Source organism: Vanessa atalanta, chromosome 24, assembly GCF_905147765.1.
Source record: "Vanessa atalanta chromosome 24, ilVanAtal1.2, whole genome shotgun sequence".
Lineage (NCBI taxonomy): Eukaryota > Metazoa > Arthropoda > Insecta > Lepidoptera > Nymphalidae > Vanessa > Vanessa atalanta.
Genome location: NC_061894.1, coordinates 617,922 through 643,988, shown reverse-complemented (window position 1 = coordinate 643,988; position 26,067 = coordinate 617,922). Strand labels below are relative to the sequence as shown.

The 26,067-nt window shown below is 31.0% G+C and overlaps 5 protein-coding genes across 5 annotated transcripts in view; 1 reads left to right on the top strand and 4 right to left on the bottom strand.

Annotated features, from left to right (window-relative positions):
• The window catches only part of LOC125073434 (E3 ubiquitin-protein ligase MYLIP), a 30,377-nt gene extending 18,001 nt beyond the window's left edge, over positions 1-12,376 (bottom strand). Inside the window, exon 1 of the mRNA XM_047684259.1 lies at positions 12,032-12,376. Within this exon, the coding sequence (XP_047540215.1) occupies positions 12,032-12,115 (84 nt within the window). The 5' untranslated portion in view covers positions 12,116-12,376. The remainder of the gene's footprint in view (positions 1-12,031) is intronic.
• Positions 12,377-13,307: 931 nt separating this feature from the next.
• On the top strand, positions 13,308-16,626 carry LOC125073495 (V-type proton ATPase subunit G). The gene is made up of 4 exons (XM_047684348.1): positions 13,308-13,477; positions 14,281-14,381; positions 15,754-15,852; positions 16,169-16,626. The coding sequence occupies exons 1-4, from the start codon at positions 13,396-13,398 to the stop codon at positions 16,238-16,240; spliced, it is 354 nt and encodes a 117-aa protein (XP_047540304.1). The 5' UTR covers positions 13,308-13,395; the 3' UTR covers positions 16,241-16,626.
• LOC125073494 (trypsin-7-like) lies at positions 16,282-20,514 on the bottom strand. Its single transcript, XM_047684346.1, has 8 exons — positions 20,438-20,514; positions 19,948-20,061; positions 19,087-19,267; positions 18,491-18,773; positions 18,180-18,268; positions 17,873-17,936; positions 17,189-17,349; positions 16,282-16,755 (listed from the first exon to the last, which is right to left on the bottom strand). Coding segments are annotated over exons 1-8 (939 nt in total). The 5' UTR covers positions 20,439-20,514; the 3' UTR covers positions 16,282-16,709.
• Positions 20,515-20,706: 192 nt separating this feature from the next.
• On the bottom strand, positions 20,707-21,831 carry LOC125073552. Its single transcript, XM_047684413.1, has 3 exons — positions 21,765-21,831; positions 21,525-21,594; positions 20,707-20,941 (listed from the first exon to the last, which is right to left on the bottom strand). The coding sequence occupies exons 1-3, from the start codon at positions 21,777-21,779 to the stop codon at positions 20,736-20,738; spliced, it is 291 nt and encodes a 96-aa protein (XP_047540369.1). The 5' UTR covers positions 21,780-21,831; the 3' UTR covers positions 20,707-20,735.
• Positions 21,832-23,751: 1,920 nt separating this feature from the next.
• LOC125073483 lies at positions 23,752-25,292 on the bottom strand. The gene is made up of 4 exons (XM_047684332.1): positions 25,050-25,292; positions 24,739-24,931; positions 24,276-24,406; positions 23,752-23,780 (listed from the first exon to the last, which is right to left on the bottom strand). The coding sequence occupies exons 1-4, from the start codon at positions 25,239-25,241 to the stop codon at positions 23,778-23,780; spliced, it is 519 nt and encodes a 172-aa protein (XP_047540288.1). The 5' UTR covers positions 25,242-25,292; the 3' UTR covers positions 23,752-23,777.
• Positions 25,293-26,067: the final 775 nt, after the last annotated feature.

Genomic DNA, 26,067 nt, shown 5'->3' with positions numbered 1-26,067 from the left:
ATGGATAGCAAACTTTACTTTTATACCTTTTTAATTAAGGACACTCAAGTCAAACTGTCAATTGTATACTTTTATAAATTCTGTCATTAAAACGACATTCAGAATAACATGTGTTTGTAATATAGTCTGTATTTACATAGCTGTAAGCTATTAATATTTCATATATACTTTCATTTGCGAATAAATTTCCAATATTTTAAGCGTCACAAGTACTATTTTCGTATATCTGTTCATTAAAATAATAAATTTCGATCTGCAAGTAAAACTAAATACTTTACAAGCAATAATCATTTACATACCCTTCATATAAAAGCAATATTTTGCAAAAAAATATTTAATTTGTAATCAGCTGAAGTTAATTAACATAAACAAATGCATCGCAAATACCTGATATTGGAAAACGTCGTAGCCGTGCGATATCAACAAATGTCAATATTATTGAATTGAAAACAATCGATTATGACAAACAACTTGTTTTTAACAATAAATTGTTTTCGTAGCAAAATTAATGCAATTTTCCGGTTATGTTTTGCTGCTCGCGGATCCTAACCTTAACCAACCAACACATGGCGATATTCGTTTTGCTTCAGTTGTAACTAGAAAGAAAACAAAAATCAACTAAACTCTTTAGTCTTTTCTGTAAAATATTCGACTTCTTATCGCCGATATGAAATGGAGTCTTACGCAAAAACATATATACCTAATAATAAAGAGTATATTAGTATAGTCGTAAAAACGTCCATGGATCGGGGCCGGTAGCTAAAGTAGCATTTTATATGCGCAGACGCCGCCTCGCCTCACGCATAGCATTTAAATGAAATGAACGCGCATTGGATAAATACAATTTTAATTTGCAAGCTGATTATTGTTTTCTGTTGAATTTATATTAATATCAAATAAGCGAAATACTTTAGATTCTAATACATAAATCAGATGTGTGGGAGAAACGTCTAAATGTTAAAAAACACCAATTAATTACATATATAATGGTATCACGACATTTATGTATATTTATTTATAAAAACATAAAATATATTACCATAGTTCGTCCTTGAAAGTATTGAAACGCAGTTACCTATTCAAATTGCGCACAAGTTTTGCCAGTTTTCGCGCGGAAACTTGACAACCATTTTGTTTTGCGCGGTACACATTTTTATTTCATAGGCATTTGTGGATTACTTGGGATTTAGATATGTTAACGAGAGATAAGTGATTATTATCAATTATAGGTCAATATTATTTATTTTTATTCAGCTTTAAAATGCGTAACTGATTTAAATAGAACTATGCTATAAGAACAAAATAATGCGACTTATTACATCGTCAACGACGTGTTACTTTCAATTGTTTTAAGTTCAAAACCATGGTCGATTAAAAAAATATATATTACAAATAAAATATTTATGTCGCTTTAAGTTTAACTTTCGTATTCATATTCGTCATCAACATTATCACCGTGGTTTGTTCAAAAACATTTAAATATTTCATTTTCTACAATTTCAAAATATATATATATATATAATAAGTGTTATTTAAATATTAAATTAAATTGTTTAAATATTATGAGCAACCTAACGAGGTTATCATCTGCCATGACAACAAGCATCGTTAGTGTAAAGATATCATAATTGTTGATAAGAAGAACTGTAAATGTTTACTAAAACTTATCAGTTCTAGCAAAGAAGATTATTGATCTTGACTTTTTACATAAACATGTGCCGTCGTTTTTGATTCGATTTTTGCCACCTCTTCGAGTTCCCGAGAGCGTGAACGGTTCGTTATTCCTTTATTTTGCACAAAGACATTAGTTTCATTATAAGTCCTTGTTGTTTTATCAGCGTAATACGAAGCGACCTCGTTCTCAAAAATCAATTTATTACCGTTATTTCCTTTGTTGAACACAGGACAATAATTACTCGAAGTGATTCAATGTTTATTGTTATTTCTATTTAAATAAACAAGTATATAATTTAATTAAATACAGTGTATAGTCAAAAAGTATTAATTCGTGTTACTATCTCAAAATCATCTAAATTCGGTTATGCCATTTATTTACCAAGCTCTTCGCCATTGCTTTGGCGTTTTTTTTTTAATATTCGAGATCAAGTTTTTGTTGTAGGTACATGAGGTTAGCTGACGTCATATCGACATGACATGACAACCTTGGAACTACTACAAAGGCACTTACTTAGGTGCCGAGGCACGAGGAAATAAAGAAAAGAGGCTGAATTGAATTAATGTAGTTATTCCGGAGTTATTATTTTATATCTAAGTTCAAATATATTATTCTACTTATTTGTGCTATTACTGAGGACAATGTTTGTAAAGTAAGGATGAATTTACGTAACTGCATTGATCACATTGATGTACAGAAAGAGACAGGAAACTCTTAAACTAAAGGAGTACTCTTTCGAGTACAGAAGAAAACCTAATAATGGTTACCATAAATATATCTTTTGTGAATGTTAAGGCGTGGTTACTATGGAAGTAATTATAGCAGTCGGCAACCAAGCCCATGTGTCTAGAATATTGACGCAATGTTATGTAAGGTGAAGTAATAATGCTCGTGGATATAGTAGCATGCATAAACATTGCTAAAATTAGAAGATAATGCCTGCTGTTCCGTATATTTTGGTTCAGAGGAATTCTGAATGGTATTAATAATAATTTAGACTTGTAATTTCGATAACCATTGTGTCATGCATATCTAAATGAGAATTAATTTTCAAAATTTAAATATTATGTTTTATGTAGGGTTTATGCTTCAACATAATTACTAATTTGGTCGTTATTTTGGTGTAATAAATTGTAGATAATTTCACAGTAGCTCAATGATTCAAGATAGATCATTTGTTTCTACAGAAGGAAAATATATAAGAAAATCCGAGTCATTGACATTAATTTGTAGGCTTGGAAACCATCCAGAAAGCGTGCTTAGCAGGCGTAGGGCACGTGAGCTTTCCAGATATTTGCCAGAGAAACCAACCAACCAACCAAAAAAATGTTTCACACCTGACTCACTGATTTTGTTAATGAAATTTTTTTACAGTATGCTTGTTGGTATAGGCTTTTGTAAAAGAGTATTTATTGATTTTTGTAAACTGAATACGTATATATAGTTCACGTAACTATTTTAACAGATACAAAACATAACTTATTTTCCTTAACATTTAGTCGAGGAAAATGACTAATATTAGTTTTATATGCATCGTTTAATCATTTTAAATGAATAATCATTGCCTAAGATTGCAGATTCACATTTGCTAGTTCTTAAAGTAATTTACATGTTTTTAGTGTAAATAAATTTTAACATCAATTGTCGTTATTACGGGCTTTTTTTTAAATATTGGACAAAATCACATACATTACTCTGATCCCAATGTAAGTAGCTAAAGCACTTGTGTTATGGAAAATCAGAAGTAACAACGGTACCACAAACACTCAGACTCAAGACAACATAGAAAACTATTGAACTTTTTCTACATCGACTCGGTCGGGAATCGAAACCGATACTTCGGAATGGCCCATGAAAAGCGGTGTACACACTACTCGACTACGGAGGCAGTACGGATGCTTTTAATTGAAGCGTCGTGCTAGTGGCACTATTTTAAATGTGCGTTTTTATATCGAATTTACACAAAAACCTCGTCAAAACAAATATTATATTTATATCATAACCGACTTCAAGATCAGAATCATTTAATAAATTAGCACACATGTTTAAATTCCATAAGACCTCTGATGAGCTTTAAACCTTGATCGTTATTATTATGATATACATAATTTTAACATAATCATTTAAACATTTTGTTTGATGTTTTTCTTTTTGAATTCAAATAAAAATCTATCAGATTAACATTGAATCGAAAAACCCTTTCACTTATTACCCTTATTTCTATACGAAAACTATTTGCGGACTGGGGTTAATTTTTTTCAAATGCTTTAAAATATATATATATATATTTTAAAGCATTTGATATGCAATATATAATAAACATTTTTTTATGATTTAAAGAAAACGTGACGCGAGTGGGGTATCCTTAATTATCATACACGTAAAGTTGAGAGAGAGGGGATGGCTTACGTGACTACTGCAGCGTTCGATTCTACCTTTGGTGTTCCACAAGGCTGTGTAGTAAGACAACTTTTATAATATTTCCGTTACATGTGCCCTTTGAATATTCTATGGGCCCTTTTAATAATAATTAGGTTAAAATGAAAATAAAAACGGTAAAATAAGAAATAATGATTTTATTGGACGTTTTGGCCTGCATTACACATAAATAATCGAAATGGTGATTCAATAGGAACACTTGGTCTTTATTTGGATCGTTAAAAATGCCATTAAATCTTGGTGCGTAATGTACCAAACAATAAAATGAAACTTCAATGAATTTGTTACTTTTTGAATGTTATATATGTGCTGTCATTTACTAACATCACATGATGAAATTCATCTTAATCATCATGATGTTTATTATAAGAGTGGGTTAATACAATGTGTGACTCATACAGAAGAACAGTAATTTCTTGCACATAAGAAACATGTTTCAGATAACTGTGACGGCCTTACTGGGAAATACATGGACTTGGGACTATCGGGAATGCCAAGCGAACTTAGCATCTAAACGTGTTTGACTAGATTTTCCGTTTTCGTAGCGGATAGCACACATACCCATAACAGTCGATCATGTAACATTTTATAATTACATAACCTTGAAGCTAATTGAGATTAAAAGTATTAAAAAAAGGTAAAATTTTTAGTTTAACCAAACCACCACCCAAACAATGTTAGTTTAAATTCTCCAGACAATTTTAACGGACTTGAAGCTCTTAACATTTCATCGACGCATATGATAACGGAATAAATCAAAACACCAGACGTCCTCAAATCCTTACTCTAGCAATGCCCCCTACACCGACCATAAATAAATAGGATAAGGGCAAGCGAATAATAATGTAAAAAATATGTACATATGCATGAATTTTGTCAAATAATGAAAATGGCATTTTGCATTGCAAATACGAATATATACATTTAAACATGTTGTTCAAAAATTATGTATTTAAAATTGGATTTCAGGTTGTAACAGGATTTGAACACAATAGTTAGATGTAATTTATTTATACACAATTAGAACACTAACAATAGAATATAAGGAAGTGATCAATTGAGCGCGTCACACAGAAACAATGGATTCATCAAACAACTACGTCTATTAGGCCCTAATCTTGAACAAATAGAACAGGTTGCGCGTATTGCAGAGATTTTCAGACTTCTATATACATACTTCTTACTAGTTTTAGTCTTTTGCTGAGTTTTTTTCGCCCGTTTTTCTCAGGCCCGAGGTGTTAAATTCCGAACCGGTTGTAGACTTTTGACTATCAATAAGCAAGTGTAAACACTTTTATATTGAATAAAGATTTCTGACTTTGACTAGAGATTAAACACCAAAACTGATTTCGAAAATGTTTACATTTAAATTTTGATATTTCTTTTCTTATTAAAGATTTAAATTACAATATCCGCATCGACATGTGATAAGTTTTAGTTGATGATGATGACGTTTTAAACCGTATCGATCAATATTATCGACTAAGAATTAAATATACAGTGACGAAATTTAAATTCAATAAAACGATAAATAATCCCGTGCGTGTGTCTCAGTCGACTATCTTAATGATGAATTAATGTCGCACTCGTGTTTATGAAATCAATAAAATCAGAGAATAGTAATAAAGATATTAATATTGCTAACATTGAAATGAAAGAAACAATTATTCAATTTGTATGTTGATAAGGGTGCGCCGGCGCAATCAGCATCGTTGGTCATTAGCGATATCAATTTAATTTAATTATTCACATTTATAACACTATAATAATTCTGTTTGTAAAATTGCATTGTTTAAAATTATGATAAAAGAAAAAAAAAGAAACAATACTAAATCTAAGACAAAGTGATTAATCATTATCAAAGTCAAAACATAAAGGAAAAAATGGCGTCACAATGAAGATTATTTTAGAAATTTTGGACTCAAAACTTTGACAAAATATAAATTGTTGAATTATTGACTTAGATAGAAGAATTGCCCTAAAATGTATTTCCATATGTTATAGTGATATATGTTATTATTTATAAAACAATAACGCATAGTGACAGATAACAGGTCGTGTCATTGATAAGGGGGCAACATGGTCATGGTAAGAGGCTTATCAGGAAAAAATATTAGAAATAATTGCATAATTAACAGTAATAACTTGTAGCCTGACTACACGATTAATGGACAATAAAGAGGCTAAAATTTGCATATGTTTACTTAATTTAATAATAGATAAAATTGAATATATTTGTCTGTGTCGGTGGAATTACAGGGGTTTGAAAAGATATCGCGATTTTCTATTGAGAATTTTTTCACCAGCAGCTCAGTCGGCTCCGGTTTAGTTTGCCGTGTTTGAACAACTGTGCCCCGAAAAACAAGTACAAGCGTTTTGAATGGAAGCCGAAATTGAGAGTGCCCTTGTTTGCACATACCCTTGTATACAAAGGGCACGGGTAGTTGCCTTGTCTCTTTTGAAAATCGTCGCTTTGACCAAAATCGATTTTGGCCAAAGCGACATTTTACTTTAAAATTAAAAGCGTATAAAATATAGGACTATACTTAATGAGGATTAGTCAATTGCCTTTGATGAAGACGTGCTTTTACGTACGTTTCATGGGTCAGGTTAAATTCAAATAGTAATAACACCCCATTGAAAATACAATCATTTTCATTAAAATAACTGGGATGTATTTGTGTAAATACAAATTGTTATAAAATATATCTTATCGTTTATTTGATAGCGGATTGATAGCAGATCCATGAACCGGATCTACATTTTTGATGAATCGTACGTATTAATCCGCCCCCTAACGCATGAAGGTCGAAATGTCTGGATAACTTTGGCAAAGACCTATTCGTATCTGTCATTAGAATGCTGCTGTTTTACGAATAGTCTGCAGCGGATTTTGACGGTTATTTCAATGACATTTATTTTAAATTATTTTTTATGTCTAACTGAAAAAACGATTAAATCAACATTAAATTTATGTCACATGGTGCAGCGAGTTTCGGTGTGTATAATATCAGTATAAACCATTTTTAATTTGTGCTATTGCCGTGACAAGCATTTACAAACATTTATATCCCTATAGTTTTTTCAAGATTTAGCTTTGTTTAGATAAAAATTATATTATCAACTACATTTTGTTTGACCTTTGTTTTCCAATTTCATCTGAACATTGTATGTTTGTTTGAATTGAACCGTGTCAATCTTGATATTTTCGACGTATCAGAAATGTATCCCAGATAAAATGATTTAAGGTTGTTTCCATTGCGTATTAATCGTATTATGAAATAACCCAACACATGCTTCACATAATTTTGACAGATAAGTTATTTATCCCTAGTTACATTTCAAGTGTAAGAATAAAGTAAAATAAATTCTGATAACTGTAATAAAGCGACAGCCGCTGCCTGACGTTATAATTATAATAATCTATTTATTTATCGCGACTCATATTTCCTCGTATGCACTAGCAACTATTAGAACAGGTAATGGTATTCAGTGTTCTTTTTAGGTCACTACAATTGTGAGCACTAAACACCAAACAGCTGAAATACCAGACATATGTCATATTTTAAGCTAAATCCTAGACCGAGGTGACTCGCAGTAAAGTAAGCCAAGGTTCGGCAAAACATGCTCCTAGTCACGTATTATCTTCGAAACACATAAATAGACAAAATCTAACGAAGATCAAAATCAGGAAGACACTTTTGGTATATTTCATGTGGAGAACTTTAACTGGCAATGTATGATACGAGGTTACAGTAACAAACATTTCTCGACACTCAATGTCGAGTGATTTAAATTAATCTATGTAGCATTTCGAGGAGTGGAGTGTCAGTTATGATGTTCATAATCATTACTGTTTTCATTTTTCATCTATAGAAATGGCGATGTAACTATTTTGTATATATGTATACGTGTATATCACAGTCCTGCAATGTTTCCGGCTTTGGCCAGTGATATTTCGCGTCGAGAGAAAGTAAGAGGCACAACATGTTCCTCGTCTTAAAACTAAAGAAGTACATGTGATTGTATAACTATGGCAACATTAAAAAAAATGTAAGGCTGAATATTATTATACCTCGATCTATTGAGACTCAGTAACCATGAAATAAGACAAACTTGGCACTGGGTTTGTTTACATCGATATCATATGAAAACAATAAATTGGAATGTTCCTAATTTAATGTTTGCTTTCAGATCTATATCACTAGTAACTAATAAATATACATGACATACTTCCAGTCAATTGAAATATGTTTAATGTTGAGATTCGAGTTTGAAATTGAATTAACTTTATTCAATTGTTTTTACGAGCACTCTTACCGAGAAGAACCGACAAGAAACAACTGTGTCTGTTCATACATAATGTGATACCGAAATTAAATTCGTTTTTAAGTGGTTTATTCGTGTTCTGCGGTAAAGGAAAACATCGTTAAGAAACCTGTTTTATAAGAAATACTGGAAAATATTTATCCGCCTAATATGTCATGGTAAATTTTATAGATGTTTTTGATATTAAATATCATGTTTTGCATATTACTAACAGGCTATAATCACGTATCTATTAAAATACTTCGAACTGGGTATAATAGACCGGCACGGTGTATTGTGACGTCACAGGACAAAGTCCACGGATCTAATTGAAGAGTACAACGGTTCGGGCGATGATGTAGGCTATCCAAATTATATTGGAACTTGGATACAGTTGAGACGAAAAATTATTGTGAACAAAAAAATATTCAATCAGAAATAATAATAAGTGATATTTCCTTAAAATTCGGCACATTATAATTTACTTTATTATATTAAAATATTTATGTATACTTTATATATAAGCGATGACAGTTCAGTTCAAATTACCTAACATTTTTCGTTTTTTTATTTTTATTTGTAGTTTTCGAAAAATTTAAATAAATACCTACTCATTTGTTTTTCACAAATTAAATTGTGATTATATTTCAAATTTAAACCTACTGCGTAAACACTAGTAAAATATTTACATAAGCTAAATAAGCTGGACTGTTGCTCAATTTGTTTATGTTAAAGTATGTAATATGTTGCAAGACTAAAGCTATTTTAACGCAAATCTAAGTGTTATTTTTGCTTATTGTACCGATATATGACACTGATTTTCAATTAATTTATAAAATTGTCATTTCGCAATACATTTAGGTCATAACAATTTGTTTAGTTTGTGCTACGTAGATAAAAATTGAGTAAGGCTAAATTAAAAAACAACAAACACTTTCAATATATTATTAACTATTTTTGAAATGTACTTTAAATTAAAGTGTAAATTTAATTTTTAAGATTATGTTATTGAATGTCAAAGAAGGTTGAGTTAAATCTATATTGTACTAGCAACACGCCCCGAAATATAGAATACATCGTTATATTATTTACTAGATAAACCGGTTTGACTTAACACTTGGGTACAATTGGAATATGAAATAGGTAGGGAGATTGGTAAAAGATCCAACCAATGGTAACAAATCGCCACCGCTCACATGGACAATGAATTGTTGTGACCGTTTTAACATAATTGTGTTTGTTGTGACTAATATATAAATCATATAGGTGCCTAATTTCATCGTTGCATTGACAATAGAATTGTTAAAGATCTACAGTCAACAAAAAAAGATATTGTAAATATATTTGAGCAGTATCTGTTATAGTGAATCAGCTTTCTCTTGGCAAGCGAACTGTTAAGTAATGTACCTACCGCAAACTACCCCAAAAGCTTATAAAGCGGAGGTAAACTAAGGTTTATCTGTAATTTTAATATTAATACCATTTTGGACGGAAAATCCCTTACCTATCCGTGTATTTCTTTATTATTGTATCATAACAGCGCTTATACTGGGGTACATTATTCAAAAGCAAGCGAAATGGTGCAACATAGCGCACTCTATGTATATTTTAGTCCTAATAATATAGATATAATTATTTTGTGAGTCCTAATTCACTAAACAATAACCAATTAGTTATATAAAACCTGTTTGGTACCTAATCTTTGCTAAAAACAAAACAAGTCTGAATTCGTACGCGAATGATGGTGACCTCACAATTAAATTGAGTTCTTCGGAGTTTGGACTCTCGTCGGTTCGCGTTAAGGCCGCGTGTTAGCTACCCAGGTGATGCAATGACACTTTAATACTTACTTGTTTTATTTTTAACATTTATGAGAGTTAAAGATGATGTTATAATCTGTTGTGAATGATTAATGTTTCGGCTACCTGACTTTAAGTCATTTCTTTGATTGTTTTTTAATTTGTAATGAGACATTTGATCAGTCATTACTGTTGTTTTTTTTTTAAATAAAATTTGATTGCTTATTTTGATATAAAATTTTAATAAATTGCATCGTGAACTGTATGTAATACTACTTATTATTAAAGGACATTTGTGTGATCAAAAGACAAATGAAATCATTTAAAAACCAAATTATTTTATTACTTATTATTGGTTTTAAAATATACTTATTGATAATGCAGTTTCGTCTAACAAAGAAAGCTGAATAGGTTATAGGAGTTATTGTTCGAAAAAAAAAAAGCGTTCATTCGTACCGATCACGTAGCGCGCACGTGTTTATAGAGAGTCACAGCTGCTTGGCCGGTTTGGACTTTGGACCCGCGTTACAATCACCGGTCGCGGTGTTACGAACGCGAGAACGCCTTGCCTTGATTCCGTACCGAAGATAATCATTCACGCTTTGTTACTTGGCGCTAAATTTTATTTTTAATAATAAACTTATTGGTATTTGTTATTTTTTAAGATCACGATTCTATATCCGAAAGTACATAAAAAAAATAACCCTTTCCCTTTATACATAAAAAAAAAATAAGTATCACCTATAAAAAGATTTATGATCTATGTTAGATTGTTAGATACTACTAGAAAGCATGAATGAAGCAAGAACACATACTTTTATTCGTTTTAATACAGTTTAGTATGTAACAAATAAATTCAGATAAAATTCAGATGACATTTAGAAGTACACTATTATCGGTTTTAACTCGTTATTTAACAAGCTAAAAAACCTAACTGCTAATAAAATACTTTTGTGTTTTTCACAACTATAAATTTTGTAGATATTTAAAAGGTTTATAACCACTTTAGACTTACCTACATAACCAGATAACTAAAATAACAGCTAAATTAAAGAATGTTTTGTATTTTAATGGCTTCAACAAAAACAACTTAGCTCAGGTATGAAATTTACAAATTAAATTATAATATTGTTATTGTCGCTGTAGTGTAGTGTTCTACATTTCGGCATTAAATGTTAAGTTTCCTTGAATTGTAAAAATAGTCATTTGAAATAAGAAACATTTATCAGATTGTCCTAAATCTTTATTATTATATCACATTGGAACAACACCAACCATTTTAAAAGTTTAGGCGCCAAACACGATATGCATATATACATTTTATTGCAAATTTATTGCAACTAAATTATAAACTTCCTTTTTATATATATATCTATATTTAAAACCGGGTATTGATAAATTAGGCGAGCCAGGCTCTTTTAGTGAAGGTGAGATATTACAATAGGAGGTACAAAGTCCACAAGGTAAACTAGACGTCATAATATTGTAGAGAACGTGTCAATCGCTTTCTTAACAATACTGTAATAATACAAATAATACGTGTAATGTTATAATGTACCAATTACATGTTACAAATTCTCATAGAAAAGGGTTTGTTTTGAAGTAATATTTTAGTTAATATTCATGTTGCTTATATTAAAACGCGAAGGCTAAACTAAAAAAGTTTACTGTGAAATAAAATGTTGATAACATTTAATTTTTTAACTTACTTAAAACTAGGTGCCACAAATAAATATAAAAAGTAAAAAAAAAACTTTTTAATAATTTATTAGTTTTTTTTAATAGTCGCTATGACTATAGTTCTACTTACTTTTTCCAGACATTGCTGTCCAATCGAGTTAGGTTCCACCTTGACTTCCAAAATCACAGAATTAGGCTGACTGACTAACCACATTTTGAATTTTATAAAACTGAGAAATTCGCAAAATTTATAAAAAATTTAGGTCGAAATTACTCTGCCTTCTATATTCCAAACAAACACTTTCGTTTAATTTTTATCTCACACGCGTAAAAAATTTATTTAAAAATGTCTTTCGTAATTCGCTCTGTGAAATGTTTATCGCGTATTCTTTGTGGAAGTAAAACTGTGAATACTTCCAAACGACGGCCATACTACGTTAAGTTTGCCACCGAAATGATAAAGAAACAGTGACGTGCTCGCTTACCGACTACTGGATTTGCTTGAAAAACCTAACTGGGTATCGATTGTATATGATAACATTTAATGCATTGCTTGTTTTATTTGAGTATGTGCAGACATATAGACTAATAAATTCTTCAATGTAGATTGCTCACGTCAGACAAATAAATACTATATCGAGATATGGGGCGAATGCCCGGTGTTGCATCTATTGGACATTTCGTTTATCTTGCTTATATTAGACAAGGACAAAACAGGTAATGACGTATCACATATGTCATGAAAATTAAACAGTTATCTAGAGTATTACTATATGGACATTGTTAATGTATTCAGGCTATGTAATTTATTTTTATTTCAGATTGGATATTATAATAGACTTTTATTATTTGTTAATTTAATAAAAAAATAATATTATTACTAATTTTAAATTTCCCACCTAATTTTTGACATTTAGTGTGACCAGTATTACAAATTAAACTATTCATCTAATTTCATTAATCAGTTATTTCATTAATAGTTTTTACATTACATTTGATGCATAAAAATAACAATGATTATCACAAATTACAAAGTATTTTTTAAATTAATTGAATGTTTGTTTTACAATGTAAAATTACTGTATTGCTATTTTAAAAAAACAATTAAAAATAGAATTAAATAAACTAGCAACATTTTGACACTTTCTTTAGAATTATTCGTTGCACTCAATATGTTTTATTAACATTTTTATTAGTTTTAATTATATATTACGAATTATTATTATGATTAAATTGATCATCTATAAATAAGTTTTTATTTCATATTTTTGTATTTTACAACAGTATACATAGTAAACCGAATGAAAAAAATATATTACAAAACGTTCCGATGCACGCATATATAACGAAGCACGAGCCGATGACAGCGCCAATCGTGACAACATAATGGAACTAAAATAATCATATGACTACTTTTCGTCACGTCTAGCTTTGCTATTGATTTGTGTCTTGGTCTCGATTCTCTCCGGATAGTTTTTGTGTGTAACATTAGAAATGGCGAGCCAGACACAGGGAATCCAGCAACTTTTGGCTGCTGAGAAACGCGCCGCAGAAAAGGTTTCAGAGGCCAGGAAGCGTAAGTCAATTAAATGCGTTCTTAACAAATCGTACAGTCAATCAAGAACATTTTTACACATCTACTTTATATATGCGTACTTGTATATGCATATTTTTCCCAATGATGGAAATTTGACTGCATAAATGATTCAATTGTTAGTTCATTATCTTCTAGAATGATTCATTATTGTATTTTTCTTCTCTAGTCAATTCCATCCGTAATAATTTAGTCGTTCGCTCTTATCACATGATTTCGATTTGTGTAACTGAAGTAATATCTGCAACGCCTTGAAAATATATTTTCAATTGTTGTCTTATTGTAATGAAATTTATAATAAGTTATATTTGTTCTATGGATTTAATTATAAACTGCTTGTATATGTAATTAAAATGGATGGGAACAATCTTAGCTTTTACTAGCATTTGGCAACATCACATTCATGTTAACAGAAGAAAAAGCAATTACAAGCTAATTCTCATTTCTATTAAATGTTTTGGTTATAAATTTTATTTTGGTCAAGTCAATACTGGCTTAAGCAAAAAGTATATGCTTTATGCTCTTTTAACTGTAAGCTTGAACTAGCCAGTGGAATAACAGAATCAGACATTACTTAAGTCCGGTAATTATTATGTTGACAATATACATTTAGAATTTTCTTAAACTAGCTGATTTCCATAGAAGATAATTACTTATTATTTACAGTCAAATTTGTACCATTACTTTTGAATCACATTCAATTACTACAAAGGCTTAGAATGGCTAGACAACCTATCCATTAAATTAAAATAACTATCACTTATTAAGATTTCATATTGTTACAGGGAAAGCAAAACGCCTAAAGCAAGCCAAGGAAGAGGCTCAAGATGAGGTTGAAAAGTACAGACAGGAACGTGAGCGACAGTTCAAAGAGTTTGAGGCCAAGGTAAGTTCATTTGCACTTTCACTAGCTGTATTTGTCACAAGTAGCTGAACTTAAGCCGTGGGGTTAATGCGATCCATGAAAGTTGCTTAGTGATACAAGCTACTTTGAATCTACAACATGCAAGAAACTCTTGCTTTGCTTTTACAATAGTAGGTTGGGATATTAGTCACAAGGAACTTTGCAATGTATTTGCCACAGTTGGTAATTCGATTTTTAAACTCAAGAATAAAGCAATGAAGCAAAGGAATAAATCCTTTTTTATTAGATAACTCTTACTATGAATTAAATTAATGTCATGAAACAAAAAATACACTAATTTTAATTAGGAGAATGAATTTAATGAGATTTATATATTCTATCAAATTTGATGTATTTAGTTCTGTGTTAAATGCTTTACTATACAGTGTAGATCAAATTTGGGTTATAATAAATACAAGTAGCAGAATTTCCTGTCATAGCCTCTATACATAGCCTTCAAAATTTTCCTTCGCCACTGAGTATGAGATGAATTTTAAATATTTATTATGCACATGATAACTCATTAGTTCTTGCCCAGATTTGACCATGTAATCTTTTCAAATAATCTTTTTATAAAAAAACTCACTAAATCTCTTTCGCCAGTTCTTCTCAGGTATTTTCTTTTCTGAACTGGTAGTGTAAAATTTGACAACAAGTAAGTGGAATATTTCTGTTATATAGGAATTTGTTATAAAATTGACGTTCTTGGCTCTTATTAATGATTTGACTGTTTAGAGATTCAGTACAGTCAGAACCATTGTTACAGGTTTATCAGAATTTAGGTTAAAATTATTTGTAAAAGCATGCAGAAAGAAAGCTGTATTATCTTTAACTTTTCATTTATTGTAATCAAGTTTAAAGTAATGTTATTTATTAGGAGAGTGATTTTTTTTATATTTTTACATAATTACAATGCATAGAAGTGTATTTATATTTTTTATTTTTAATGGTCACTAGTACTCTTTTTTGAGAATATGCTTAAGAAAACTTTATATGGTAATATATAAATAATGTATTCAAGTGACCTTAATAGTGTCCTCAATAAAAAATAAAAAAGTAGCATCAATTTGTCTAGATAAGTATCAACCAATAGAAGCATCAATAAAAGTTGTTAAGACTTATAAGCGGACTCCAATGAAAAAAGTGAACTGTCTAAAATAATATGCATAAATTATAGTAAAATAAATATATAATTTAACAGGATTACTTTTACTTTTATTATTGTTGCTGTGGGTTTATTACATATCTGCACAACATGATATAATTAAATTACATTTACATGATTACTACGTCTCGTTCACTTACTTTTTCATGATGCGACTCATGAATATATATTTTTTTCTTTATTTTATAGCACATGGGCACAAGGGAAGGTGTTGCTGCTAAAATCGATGCAGAGACGAAGATTAAGATCGAAGAAATGAACAAAATGGTTCAGACACAGCAGGAAGCGGTAAGTCCTCTACAAAGATGTTTCAATTCAAAAATTAATATCGTGTGTTATATAGAAATTTTATGACAGTCTTTTAGTTTATTACACTAACACTTATTATGTATTAAATTATGTAAACTTTATTGAGACTTGTTTATGGAAATATTAAGAAAGATAACACATACATTATAGCTACAGGCTTATTTTATTTAAATACTTCAATTTAGCTCTCAATTTTTTAAAGAGGTCTATTTAAACTATTCTGAAAATATTTTAAATTAAGTTTTATTAAGAAAAATATTGGACCAAATGATGATTTTTTTTTTAAATATTTCAGGTGATTACTGATATCCTCAACTTGGTCTACGACATCAAACCCGAGCTGCACGTCAATTACCGCTTCGAATAAGCAATGTTACGCATAACTTATTAACTTTTTCGCGTATTAAATCTGCGAACAACCGATTATAGTTCTAATTGTTATTATTATTCTGTTTATAATCTGTAGCCACTAGGGACGCGTGCAAATGTCTTAAATGACAACTATGCGCGGTAAACTAAACGCGGGAAAACAAGATGGTTGCCATTTGCTGTAAATACATGAAATAGCTTGTATTGCCAATAATAATAATTAATCATTGAATATATTTAACCCTTCAATTACAATCAGCTCGATATCATTCCATTAATGTCGAAGGATCCGCTTGAGAACACGAAAAAAAATAATTATATTTAAAAATTGTATGTTATTCAATGTTGTATGTTGAATAGAAATATATGGAGTTTTAAAAATAATATTGTTTTTAATTTATCTTGTTATTGTAGTCTCGACGTCTGTACAGTATTAGAAAATATATTCGTGATGTAAAATTTTTGTTTTATTCCTTTCTGTCATTCCAATCAGGGTTCTTTATTGCTGTATTTCTGAAAAAAAGTATAATCTCAAAACAATCACGGTTCTTTAGAAAATTGTAAAGAAAGCGTTGTATTATCAAACCTATTTTTTAAGGCCTTCAAATTTTAATCTTATCCTTAAACAATGAGATTTCCTTGATAAAAAATATCGAATCTTAAATAAAACTTAAGATATCTGCACCTGTTACTAGTTCGTAATAAATACAATGAACTTTTCTGATATACATTAGTTACCAACATGAGACTTAAATAACTCGCAATTTGTTTTAATATATTAATATGAAATTCGTAATAATATTTTAAATGTAATATTAAATTAGAACGAATATATTAGAGGATAGGAGTAAGTGCACGAAGTACAATACTCTGGCTGTTATTCTACGATGGGACGGCAATCCGACGCGACCGATAGATTACAAAAGATTACATAGACAATGATTACATGAGAGTTATCTTCTTTTCGGAGAGAGTCTCAAGCCAGTCTGCAATTTGGCCAACGGTAGAGAATACTGCAGGTTGGTCTGGCTGATCACAACGCCTAGATGAGAATGAGAGAATCCCGACGAGTAATCCATCCATTATCGCTGGTCCACCGGCGTCGTGCTGTAATATTGAATTAAAAACCCATTTGTAAAAAGTTCTATCGTAGTAATGTGTAATAGCCGTTAAGATTTATATTAGGCAATGGCGGTAGGCGGACTGGCAATTGGACCTGCTGATGATAAGTGCTTACCCAATGACATTGCTGCTGTAAGAACTATTAACCACTCGCCAATGCGCCATCAACCTTAGGGACTAAGAATTATACGAAACAACAATATTATGTAGTGCTGTGTGGAACGGGTGTTATTCCACTTCGCCGCTCAAAAACAGATTAGAAACTATGGCACGTTGCAGAATATTATATCAGACTCGTGCAGCTTATCTCATGATCATGGTGAAGGATCATCTAAAAAGCAGTTCAAAGCTGAGTTTATTGAATTTCTGGAAATATTGCTTAAATTATATTGAAACCTTACGTAATCTTATATGTTCCTTTATTTGTTAGTGACAATTTTCAGTAAATATATCAGTAGTTATCTCGACAAAAACATTCATGTCGAGAACATTACGAAGGTTAACTTACATTGCAAACGTTTTTCGCTAAAGTTATGTATCCTGCGCAGAAATTACTGCGCGTAACAAGATCTCTGAAAAAACGTAAAATAGTCTATAATACACCACTCAAATCTCTTCTTATGAACAGCTAACAATATGGTACGAACCATATTTCACACACACAAAATATACACACAATTTAAGCATATGACAATTAAATGGTGATTGTCGGTGTTTGAACGCGCAATCTTCGATAAGGACTTGCGTATTATAATCACACTGAACACAATGTCAATTCAAAGGACATTTTTAACCTTATTATCATATTTAATTACCGTCCGTATACTTCTTGACAGTCGGCCAGGTCGTAAACAGGCAGCACCAGTTTTTGAAGGAGCACTTGACCACCTAAGCCACCTGCGCTCTAGAAGGAAGAAAGAAATGGATGTCTGTTAGTTCATCAAACATCATAATTAAACAACCAAAATCAACATTTTAATTACAGAGTATGTCAGTAAAGTACAATTAATTTTATATATATCCTGCTTAGAAATCAATCATTTGTGTGCTAGTACCATCATTGTACAATAAATATATTATGTATATATGAGCGCGTGATGTACAATGTATAGAATTAGGTACTTACCAACACTGAACCCCATCCCAAAAAGGTAATATTGTTATCAGTGGGTATAATTCTATCAGTTGAATAGTCGATCTTCGCAACTTTCTTATCTTGTCCATCAAAAGAAATATTCTTATGCAGTTTCAAGACAGCGAAATTGAATTCTAAAGTGTTAGGCTTGTAGTTTGGATGGAAGAATATTTCTATTACTCTGTATATTTCACCACCGGATGTTGCGTTAGTCGAGCCCACTCGAACTGTGAGCATTTTCACATATTCACGGAAGAAACGGTTGTTGTATTGTCTGAGAAAAATGCACAGACCATCATGTAAATATACTTGGCAAACACTTTATCCTGTGATGAGTAGGAGGATTAGAAAATACACTCCATTGTCCTGGATGGTACCGGGTGGTAAGAATTTGTGCTCAAGCACACGAGATGTAACATCTTAGAGATTACGGTGTAAGTATTGTATAAATTATGCCTCAGTTCTTAATCCAATTTATTTGGACGTTGGAATCCGATTTTAATAGGTGCCTTATTTATCTGAAAATAATTTAAGAAAAAAAAATCCTAACAAAGTTGAAATATTGGATATAACTTAAAGCATATTACAATTGTAAACAGTGCGCTGCTGTTAATATCCTGTCAGATTCGATAATAGCAGCTCCACACCACAGTTGCTTGTTCACCAGCAACGCAGCCAGGAATGGGTAATCTTCTACGTATGTGATTTCATCTGCGTTGTAAATGCGTCGGTATCGTCGATCAAGTGCTGGATTTGGTGACGGTTTTTCTGTTTCAAATTTGGTAAATAATTAATTAATAGATAGTTTATTTTAGCAATTTCCATCGTAGGAAAAAATACCTACATTATGTAATGATCAGTTTTGAAGTAAAGCACCATGACTGTCAACTCGTCTTATATAACTTAGTAGATATAATACTTTTTTATATATAATAACTTGGCTGGTTAAAGAATATTATGATGTCTAGTGTTTTTTACACCGCTAACCGCCGCCACCGCCACCGCTTGTAGTGTGACAAGGCACCACGACTTGTGGTTTGGTGTGTGCCAACAACCAAGATGTTCTGTCTCTTGTGCTTGTAGTCTCGCTCACGTTTCAAATCGGAACACTGCTAAGGCATTGCTGTTTCGTGATAGAATAGGTATGTGGATCTTAACCAAATGTTGGCTTAAATGCGACAACGAATTAGTTATAACGTATTTAATTTGCATTTATAACCCATCTCGAACGTAACTCATCGATAAAGTAAGCCAGTTCTTCCGTCGAATGTCGAATCAATTATGACATAGAGTTTTCAGTGCTTAACTAGATACCGACTAAATATAGCTTACAATTTACAAATAACCGGTAATGTTAAATAAAATGGGCATGAAATAGTGGTGATATTATTCGTCGATTAAATAAATTACCCCAAAATTATTGAGAGATCAATTCCTTTCATACTTACTAGTAGTTTTTTTCTGAACATTATACGTCCTTCTTGGAGGCAATTCGATAGTCATTCCTTCGTATTGCCACTCATTATCGTCATTGCTCCTGCGAACGATGTGCTCACGTTCCACTGGTATTTGATTTCAGAAATACAGTTTTCGAAGTTTTTTAAGTCAGAGTCATCTCACGTGGCGAAGGAATTCGTTTTGCGTATTGAGTAAAAATTAACAAATATAATTGTATATTATTCAAGAATTTTAGGTTCCGATTTGTTTATTTACGGTATTCGTTCTTGATTGGGTCTCCGTTTGGGTTGTATATACCAAATTTATAATTTAAATTAAATTATAAACTTAAAGATCGGTGTAGAGGGACAGACAGCCACGAACAGGGTTTTGAAACCGTTTAAAGAAACACTAACCCGTTGTACTGGTTTGGTTGTAATATGTACAGGTAAAGCTAATAAGCTATTTTTTGATTTTCAGAAACATCATCAGTAAACTTACTGTCGTCTGAAGAAGTTTTCACATCAGTATCTTTTTGTTCTATGTGGGCCGCAGCTATCGTAATTAATATCAGACCAGACGCCATTTTAAAAATAACCGCCATTGTAAAACAAACTTCTGCTTTCGGAAAATAACACACAGTATATATTTTTTGTATTAACTGCAAAAAATATTACGATGACGAAATTATATATAGAAATACATAAAATAAAACAAATAATTCAGCCATAAACATTTTATTGGTAAAATAAAATTACAAAGCTCTGTGAGTCGAAAGCAAGAATTTCAACCTTATGTTTTAGTGTAAGCCATATCCCAATCCGCCCCAATAGGATTTGATGACAGGTGTAATGATTTGGGTTTTAATGATGGGCTCTATGATAGGTTTAATAGGGGTTAGGATGATGGGCTTAATGATAGGGGTTACACGTGGGAGGGTCACTCCATGGTTGATAACGCTGGATCTATACTCTACGGCGGATGGCAACAGCAGAGGTGAATAGGCTGTGGAAGAAAGTCAACCTTCAAATTGCGCAACAACGGTGACCACAAACGCGTTAGTCTCGTGTTATCCTAAGCCTCTACGAGCGCTGAGCAAACCGCCTCAGTCGTATTCTCTTCACGCTTCCCTTCACTGCAAAGGGAACGTTTACGTCAGTTTGTCAGGTCTTTTATTGTAGACAAAATGACTTCATATTCAATTTTTAGTTTCATGATATGAGATGTCGAGAAAAGTCATTATTATTCATGTTTATTCTTGTAAATACACGCAATATATTATTATTATTAATAATAATATTACCTACGCATAAATTCTTTCGTAATTCTGCTTCAAGCAGGCAAGCATAATTTATCAAAGGCTATATCAGCTGGTAATATAATTATTTTTCAGTACCTACCAAAGTATAATGCTTCGATCTAGTTCTAGATTTAAAATAAGTTCGTTTTTACTGAATCACATTGTGAAATACAACGCGAAAAGAAGCCTATAGATCAGTAATTAAGTGAAGTGATTATAACGGTATTTATAAATAATTAGAAACTTAAATGGTATCGACTTATCATAATAATACTAATTGAATATTACCTAAACCACCCAAGCCGGATGGAGCTGGGTGAGCGAGAGACATGCCGATGAGAGCGAGAACGATAGCTACCTGAAATAGATTTTTACTTTCATTACATGATTTCACAAAAAGGTCATAAGAAGTGCTGTGGTTTGTTTTGTTATTCAGAGTTTAAAAGTTAGAAGAATGATATCGTATATAAATAATGAAAAGTATTTAGAACTGAATTGAATGGTCTTGCTGAAAAATGACACGATCACCTGTAATATGGGCATTGCAAGTAATTTTAACCTTATCTAACATTATCATTTCTGCAACCATGGGCACTTAGATGTTATGTCTGTAAAACTAGATCATAGCAATACATTGTACGACTATACAGTGCAAGAACGATGTACTGGGCTTGGATAAGCCACTAGCAAAAAAAATATCGCTTGACTAAAAAAACTTGTCAAAATTATTGGAATTTAGATAAATGAAAAATAAAAATATTAGCATGTACTTACTGCGCACTTCATATTAAATCACTTTAAATCCTGTTTATCAACTGAAATTAACAAAAACGTTTGAATTTCACAGAATTCCTGCACCTTTATATAGACTGCGTTAGTTGGCTCACGCATGGATGAACGTACATCCTGACAAAATTGCATTAGTTCATGCGTTCTGATGTTATGCTAGAATTAAGGTCTGTAAAGGTAGGGATACATCAAACCTTTGTACAAGTAAAAATAAATAACATAGTAAGCATGCATAATTTGGCTATCACTCAACAAGAAGATCGTTCTGCAAAAAAATTAACCTTTTTTAATTATTTTATTTAAAGTATCGTTTTGAGCATATAACATTATATGTATTACAAGTTGCCTACTAAATTTTATTCTAGAATGGGTTTTTTTTTTCGATCAATCGAATTTATTCAAAATTCTGATTCAAGATTTGATCCACACATGTAGTATGTGTGGATCAAATCAAGTACACTAGATGAAATTCAATAGTAAAAAATAAGAACCTCGAAATTATTATTTTTTGAATAAATATTTAAAAAATAATAATTTCTTGTGCTATTGTATCTTCTTCAGTTATGTTTTTATGTATTTTTTGAGTGTTTCTGGTCGCTAAACTTTCGTGACGTTTGGAAGAAAACGAAGGTTATAAGAAAATTTATAGCGGACACAAAAAAATATAGTCACGCAAGAACATTTTTATAATATAGAATATTAATAAATATATAGCTATATTAATAAGGTATCCAGTCCACTGTCTTTATTAGGTGTCTTAACTGCTTCGATGATCTAGCGGCTAGCAATCGCAGATAACAATGCCTCGGGATCAAACCCCGGATATGCTTGAAATAATGTATTGTTTAGTTATTGGCTCTTGGTCTTGCGCCTGTAAGGGAAAAGAAAGCGCATCTGTGTTTGAGAATGGTTACCGTGGCCGAAATCGGTCAGAACGATGAGGAACAATGATATAATTATGTCTCGTCTTTTATTGAAACACATTTTAATTAGGTTGCTATCAATAAACCCTGATGTGTTCATGCCCTTAACTTAGAAACTGCTAGTAATATTTAAGCACGAAATCTAAGTCAGTACAAATACAAAATAAATTATAGAATCATAAAATATATTTGGTTGAAATTCCAGAAACCAATAGAATGCAAGCGGAACCAGTTCCAACGCGACTAATTGAGTAGCCTATTCAAATACTGGCTACAGTGGATTGTAGTGCATTAATTGTATTTATTCCATATACATAAAAATATATTAATTATTGCTATATTTTTAAAACTATCTGTATCGTGATGTTACTACATAAAATGTATAATACATCAGTTACCACGCATACCTAACTACCCCATTCAATACTAGAATCAAGTCATATTAAATAAAGTCTATTTATCGCTTCTGCATCAATTGTGTAGACATTTTTTTTCATTGTCGTTACGACAAAAGTATAAATACATATACTTTATACAATTATGAGTTGACACGTTTCGTGTATGCTCCATACAATACATACATAATACATAAATACAATACATTGGTGAAAAAGTCCGTGGCCTTTTTCAGAAATAAATTAAAATTTTATTTTTCAATAACATGTAATTTAAAATAAAATTCTAGTTTTTATGTTAGCTAAATTTCAATTTATTAAAATAAAAATAATTTATAAGACATTAAATAAAACACTTTATTCCTCATTAACAAAAAAAATGTTACTTTGACAAACATTGTTCAGAAACATAAATTAAACATCTTCATACCGCATCACTGAAACAGTAAAAAAGAGGTTTATATGGAAATCCATTTCTAATAGTAAATGGGTAGATGACAAAGAATAAAACAATTACAATTTGGTTACTGAAAAACTAAGATGTAAAAAGGATTCTAATTATTAGACGATTTAGTAATTTTTTGGAGGTCAGAATTTTAGAGGCTTAAACAAATCTTTTAGTATCATAAGAACTGCGTCCTTCTGTGACCACTTTTCGAAATAAGAATTTATTTTGTGTTATCAATAATGTCACAATGTCGTAACGGACATATGCCCATCTCAAGGTATAGGTATGTAATTTGGTGAATATATTATATACGATTGAGTAATTATGGATGAAGTGTTTGGAAATTGTTAAATACGTACTCAATTATGTTGGCCTTTATTTAATAAATGTGTAAAATAAAAAAATATAAGCTATAACAATACGTTATATAGGTTAGCAAGACCAACATGAAGAGTTCTGGAATTATTATGCGGCTTTTCTTTACCTTCCACCGATCGTTGTCATAGTCCCACTGAGAGGAGATACCGTCTATGGGATTGACACGTAGCTCCAGCATCCTACGCAGCTGTGCTTTCTGTGACGCCTTTGAGAACGAGCTGGGTAGTGGCTCGAATACTAATTCGAGAAAAAATATTTAAATAATGATCAATAATAATCATACACCCAATTGTATTTTACAAAATGGTGTCGATTGCGTTTTAGGTAGTATATGATAATATAGGCAGCAAATTTTATTCTATATAGATCTCGTAGAAATCTAAACTTTAAGTTATTTTTCTACATGCTGTATATGTATATTTTATGCACATAAAACAAAATCAATTAAGGACCGATATTAGATTTGAGAGTGTGTTGTCGCTCATAACTTTAGACATAAAATATAATATCTATATTTATTGGGCTTTCCAGAAATAATTTTAATAGAATTAGACAAAGATTTAAAATACCATAGTAATGACAGAAAATAGACGCCCAGAAAGCAAAGGACGTGCATATGAAGACCCAGCCCATGATAAATTTCCATTGTCCCGTCGGGGCCTTGAATTCTGCGAACGTCTGGCAGAAGGAGGCACGGTACAATTCTTTCTTCTCTTCACAACATAACAGTCGCCAGTCACCTCTCTCTTTTTCTCTTAGAGCCTAGAAAAAGATGGATGTATTGATAGTGTAATCAAAAGCAATTATGACGACCTACTAGATGTTTCCTAAATATGAGTATATTATTTTATATTATCTTGCAGAAATATCTTCAACTTACACAAATGTCTCTTGTATTTTCTTTAAACCGGATCGCTGGAAATGGAAACAGAGCATCGTCTTTGTAGCTAGCAGAGCCATTAATGCCGTGGCCCACGACATCTCTGCATCCTATTCTCCAGTAACCGTATACAGTTCTGATGAATTGTGACTTTGGTTTAAAGATCGATGGAGATTTAACGATTGGAAACATTTTTTGATATTTTCGGTGTTATTTGAAACATGGGACTTATCAGACGTTTATTGACAGGATATAATTTTAATTTACTCTTTTGCAATGAAACAATAAAGGTGACATTATAAATATATCAAAAGAGGTGTACATTAATGTTTCATAATTAAATTAATATTGTTTAAGTAGAATATAACAGAAAAAAAAATCTCGATCGAGTATGGAGCACCAGCAACAGCACCAAGAACGTACCAAAATTATTGCAACGTTCGATATTTGCTTACACTTCATTGAAAAAATAAATAAGCGAAAATATATTTTAATTTTGATTTATTTGTAACCTTATGAAATGAAATATAATACGTGTAACAGTTTCGCTTTTAGATCCGGATTTATTTATGATAAAACAACAGGAGCTCTATACTAATAATATTTACTAGTCTATTTCAGAACGTTGAAAGAAATCACCAAACAGTCTTAAGATTGAATTAATTCGTATAACAAAAGTTTATGTTCATTTCCATTTTTGTCTGCTATATTTAATGCTGTTGTATTGACTTCTTCTTCAATAAGTTTAATTGTTTAGAAATGTTATTCAATCCTTAATAATTGCATTGTTCTGTTTTTTACAACAACTGTAATCGTCACATATTTTATCTCATCACATTAATTGGTTCTCTTATCTACAAAATCATTTAAAGTGAGGTTGTTAATTTTATGAAGAAATTTATCTATAAATAATGAATCGGAATAATTATCAATTTGTTTTTCAGATGAAGTTTCTATGTTTTTTTTTATTATTTTAACCACTTTCTTATTTGATTCAGATAAAGGCATAGTTGTCAAT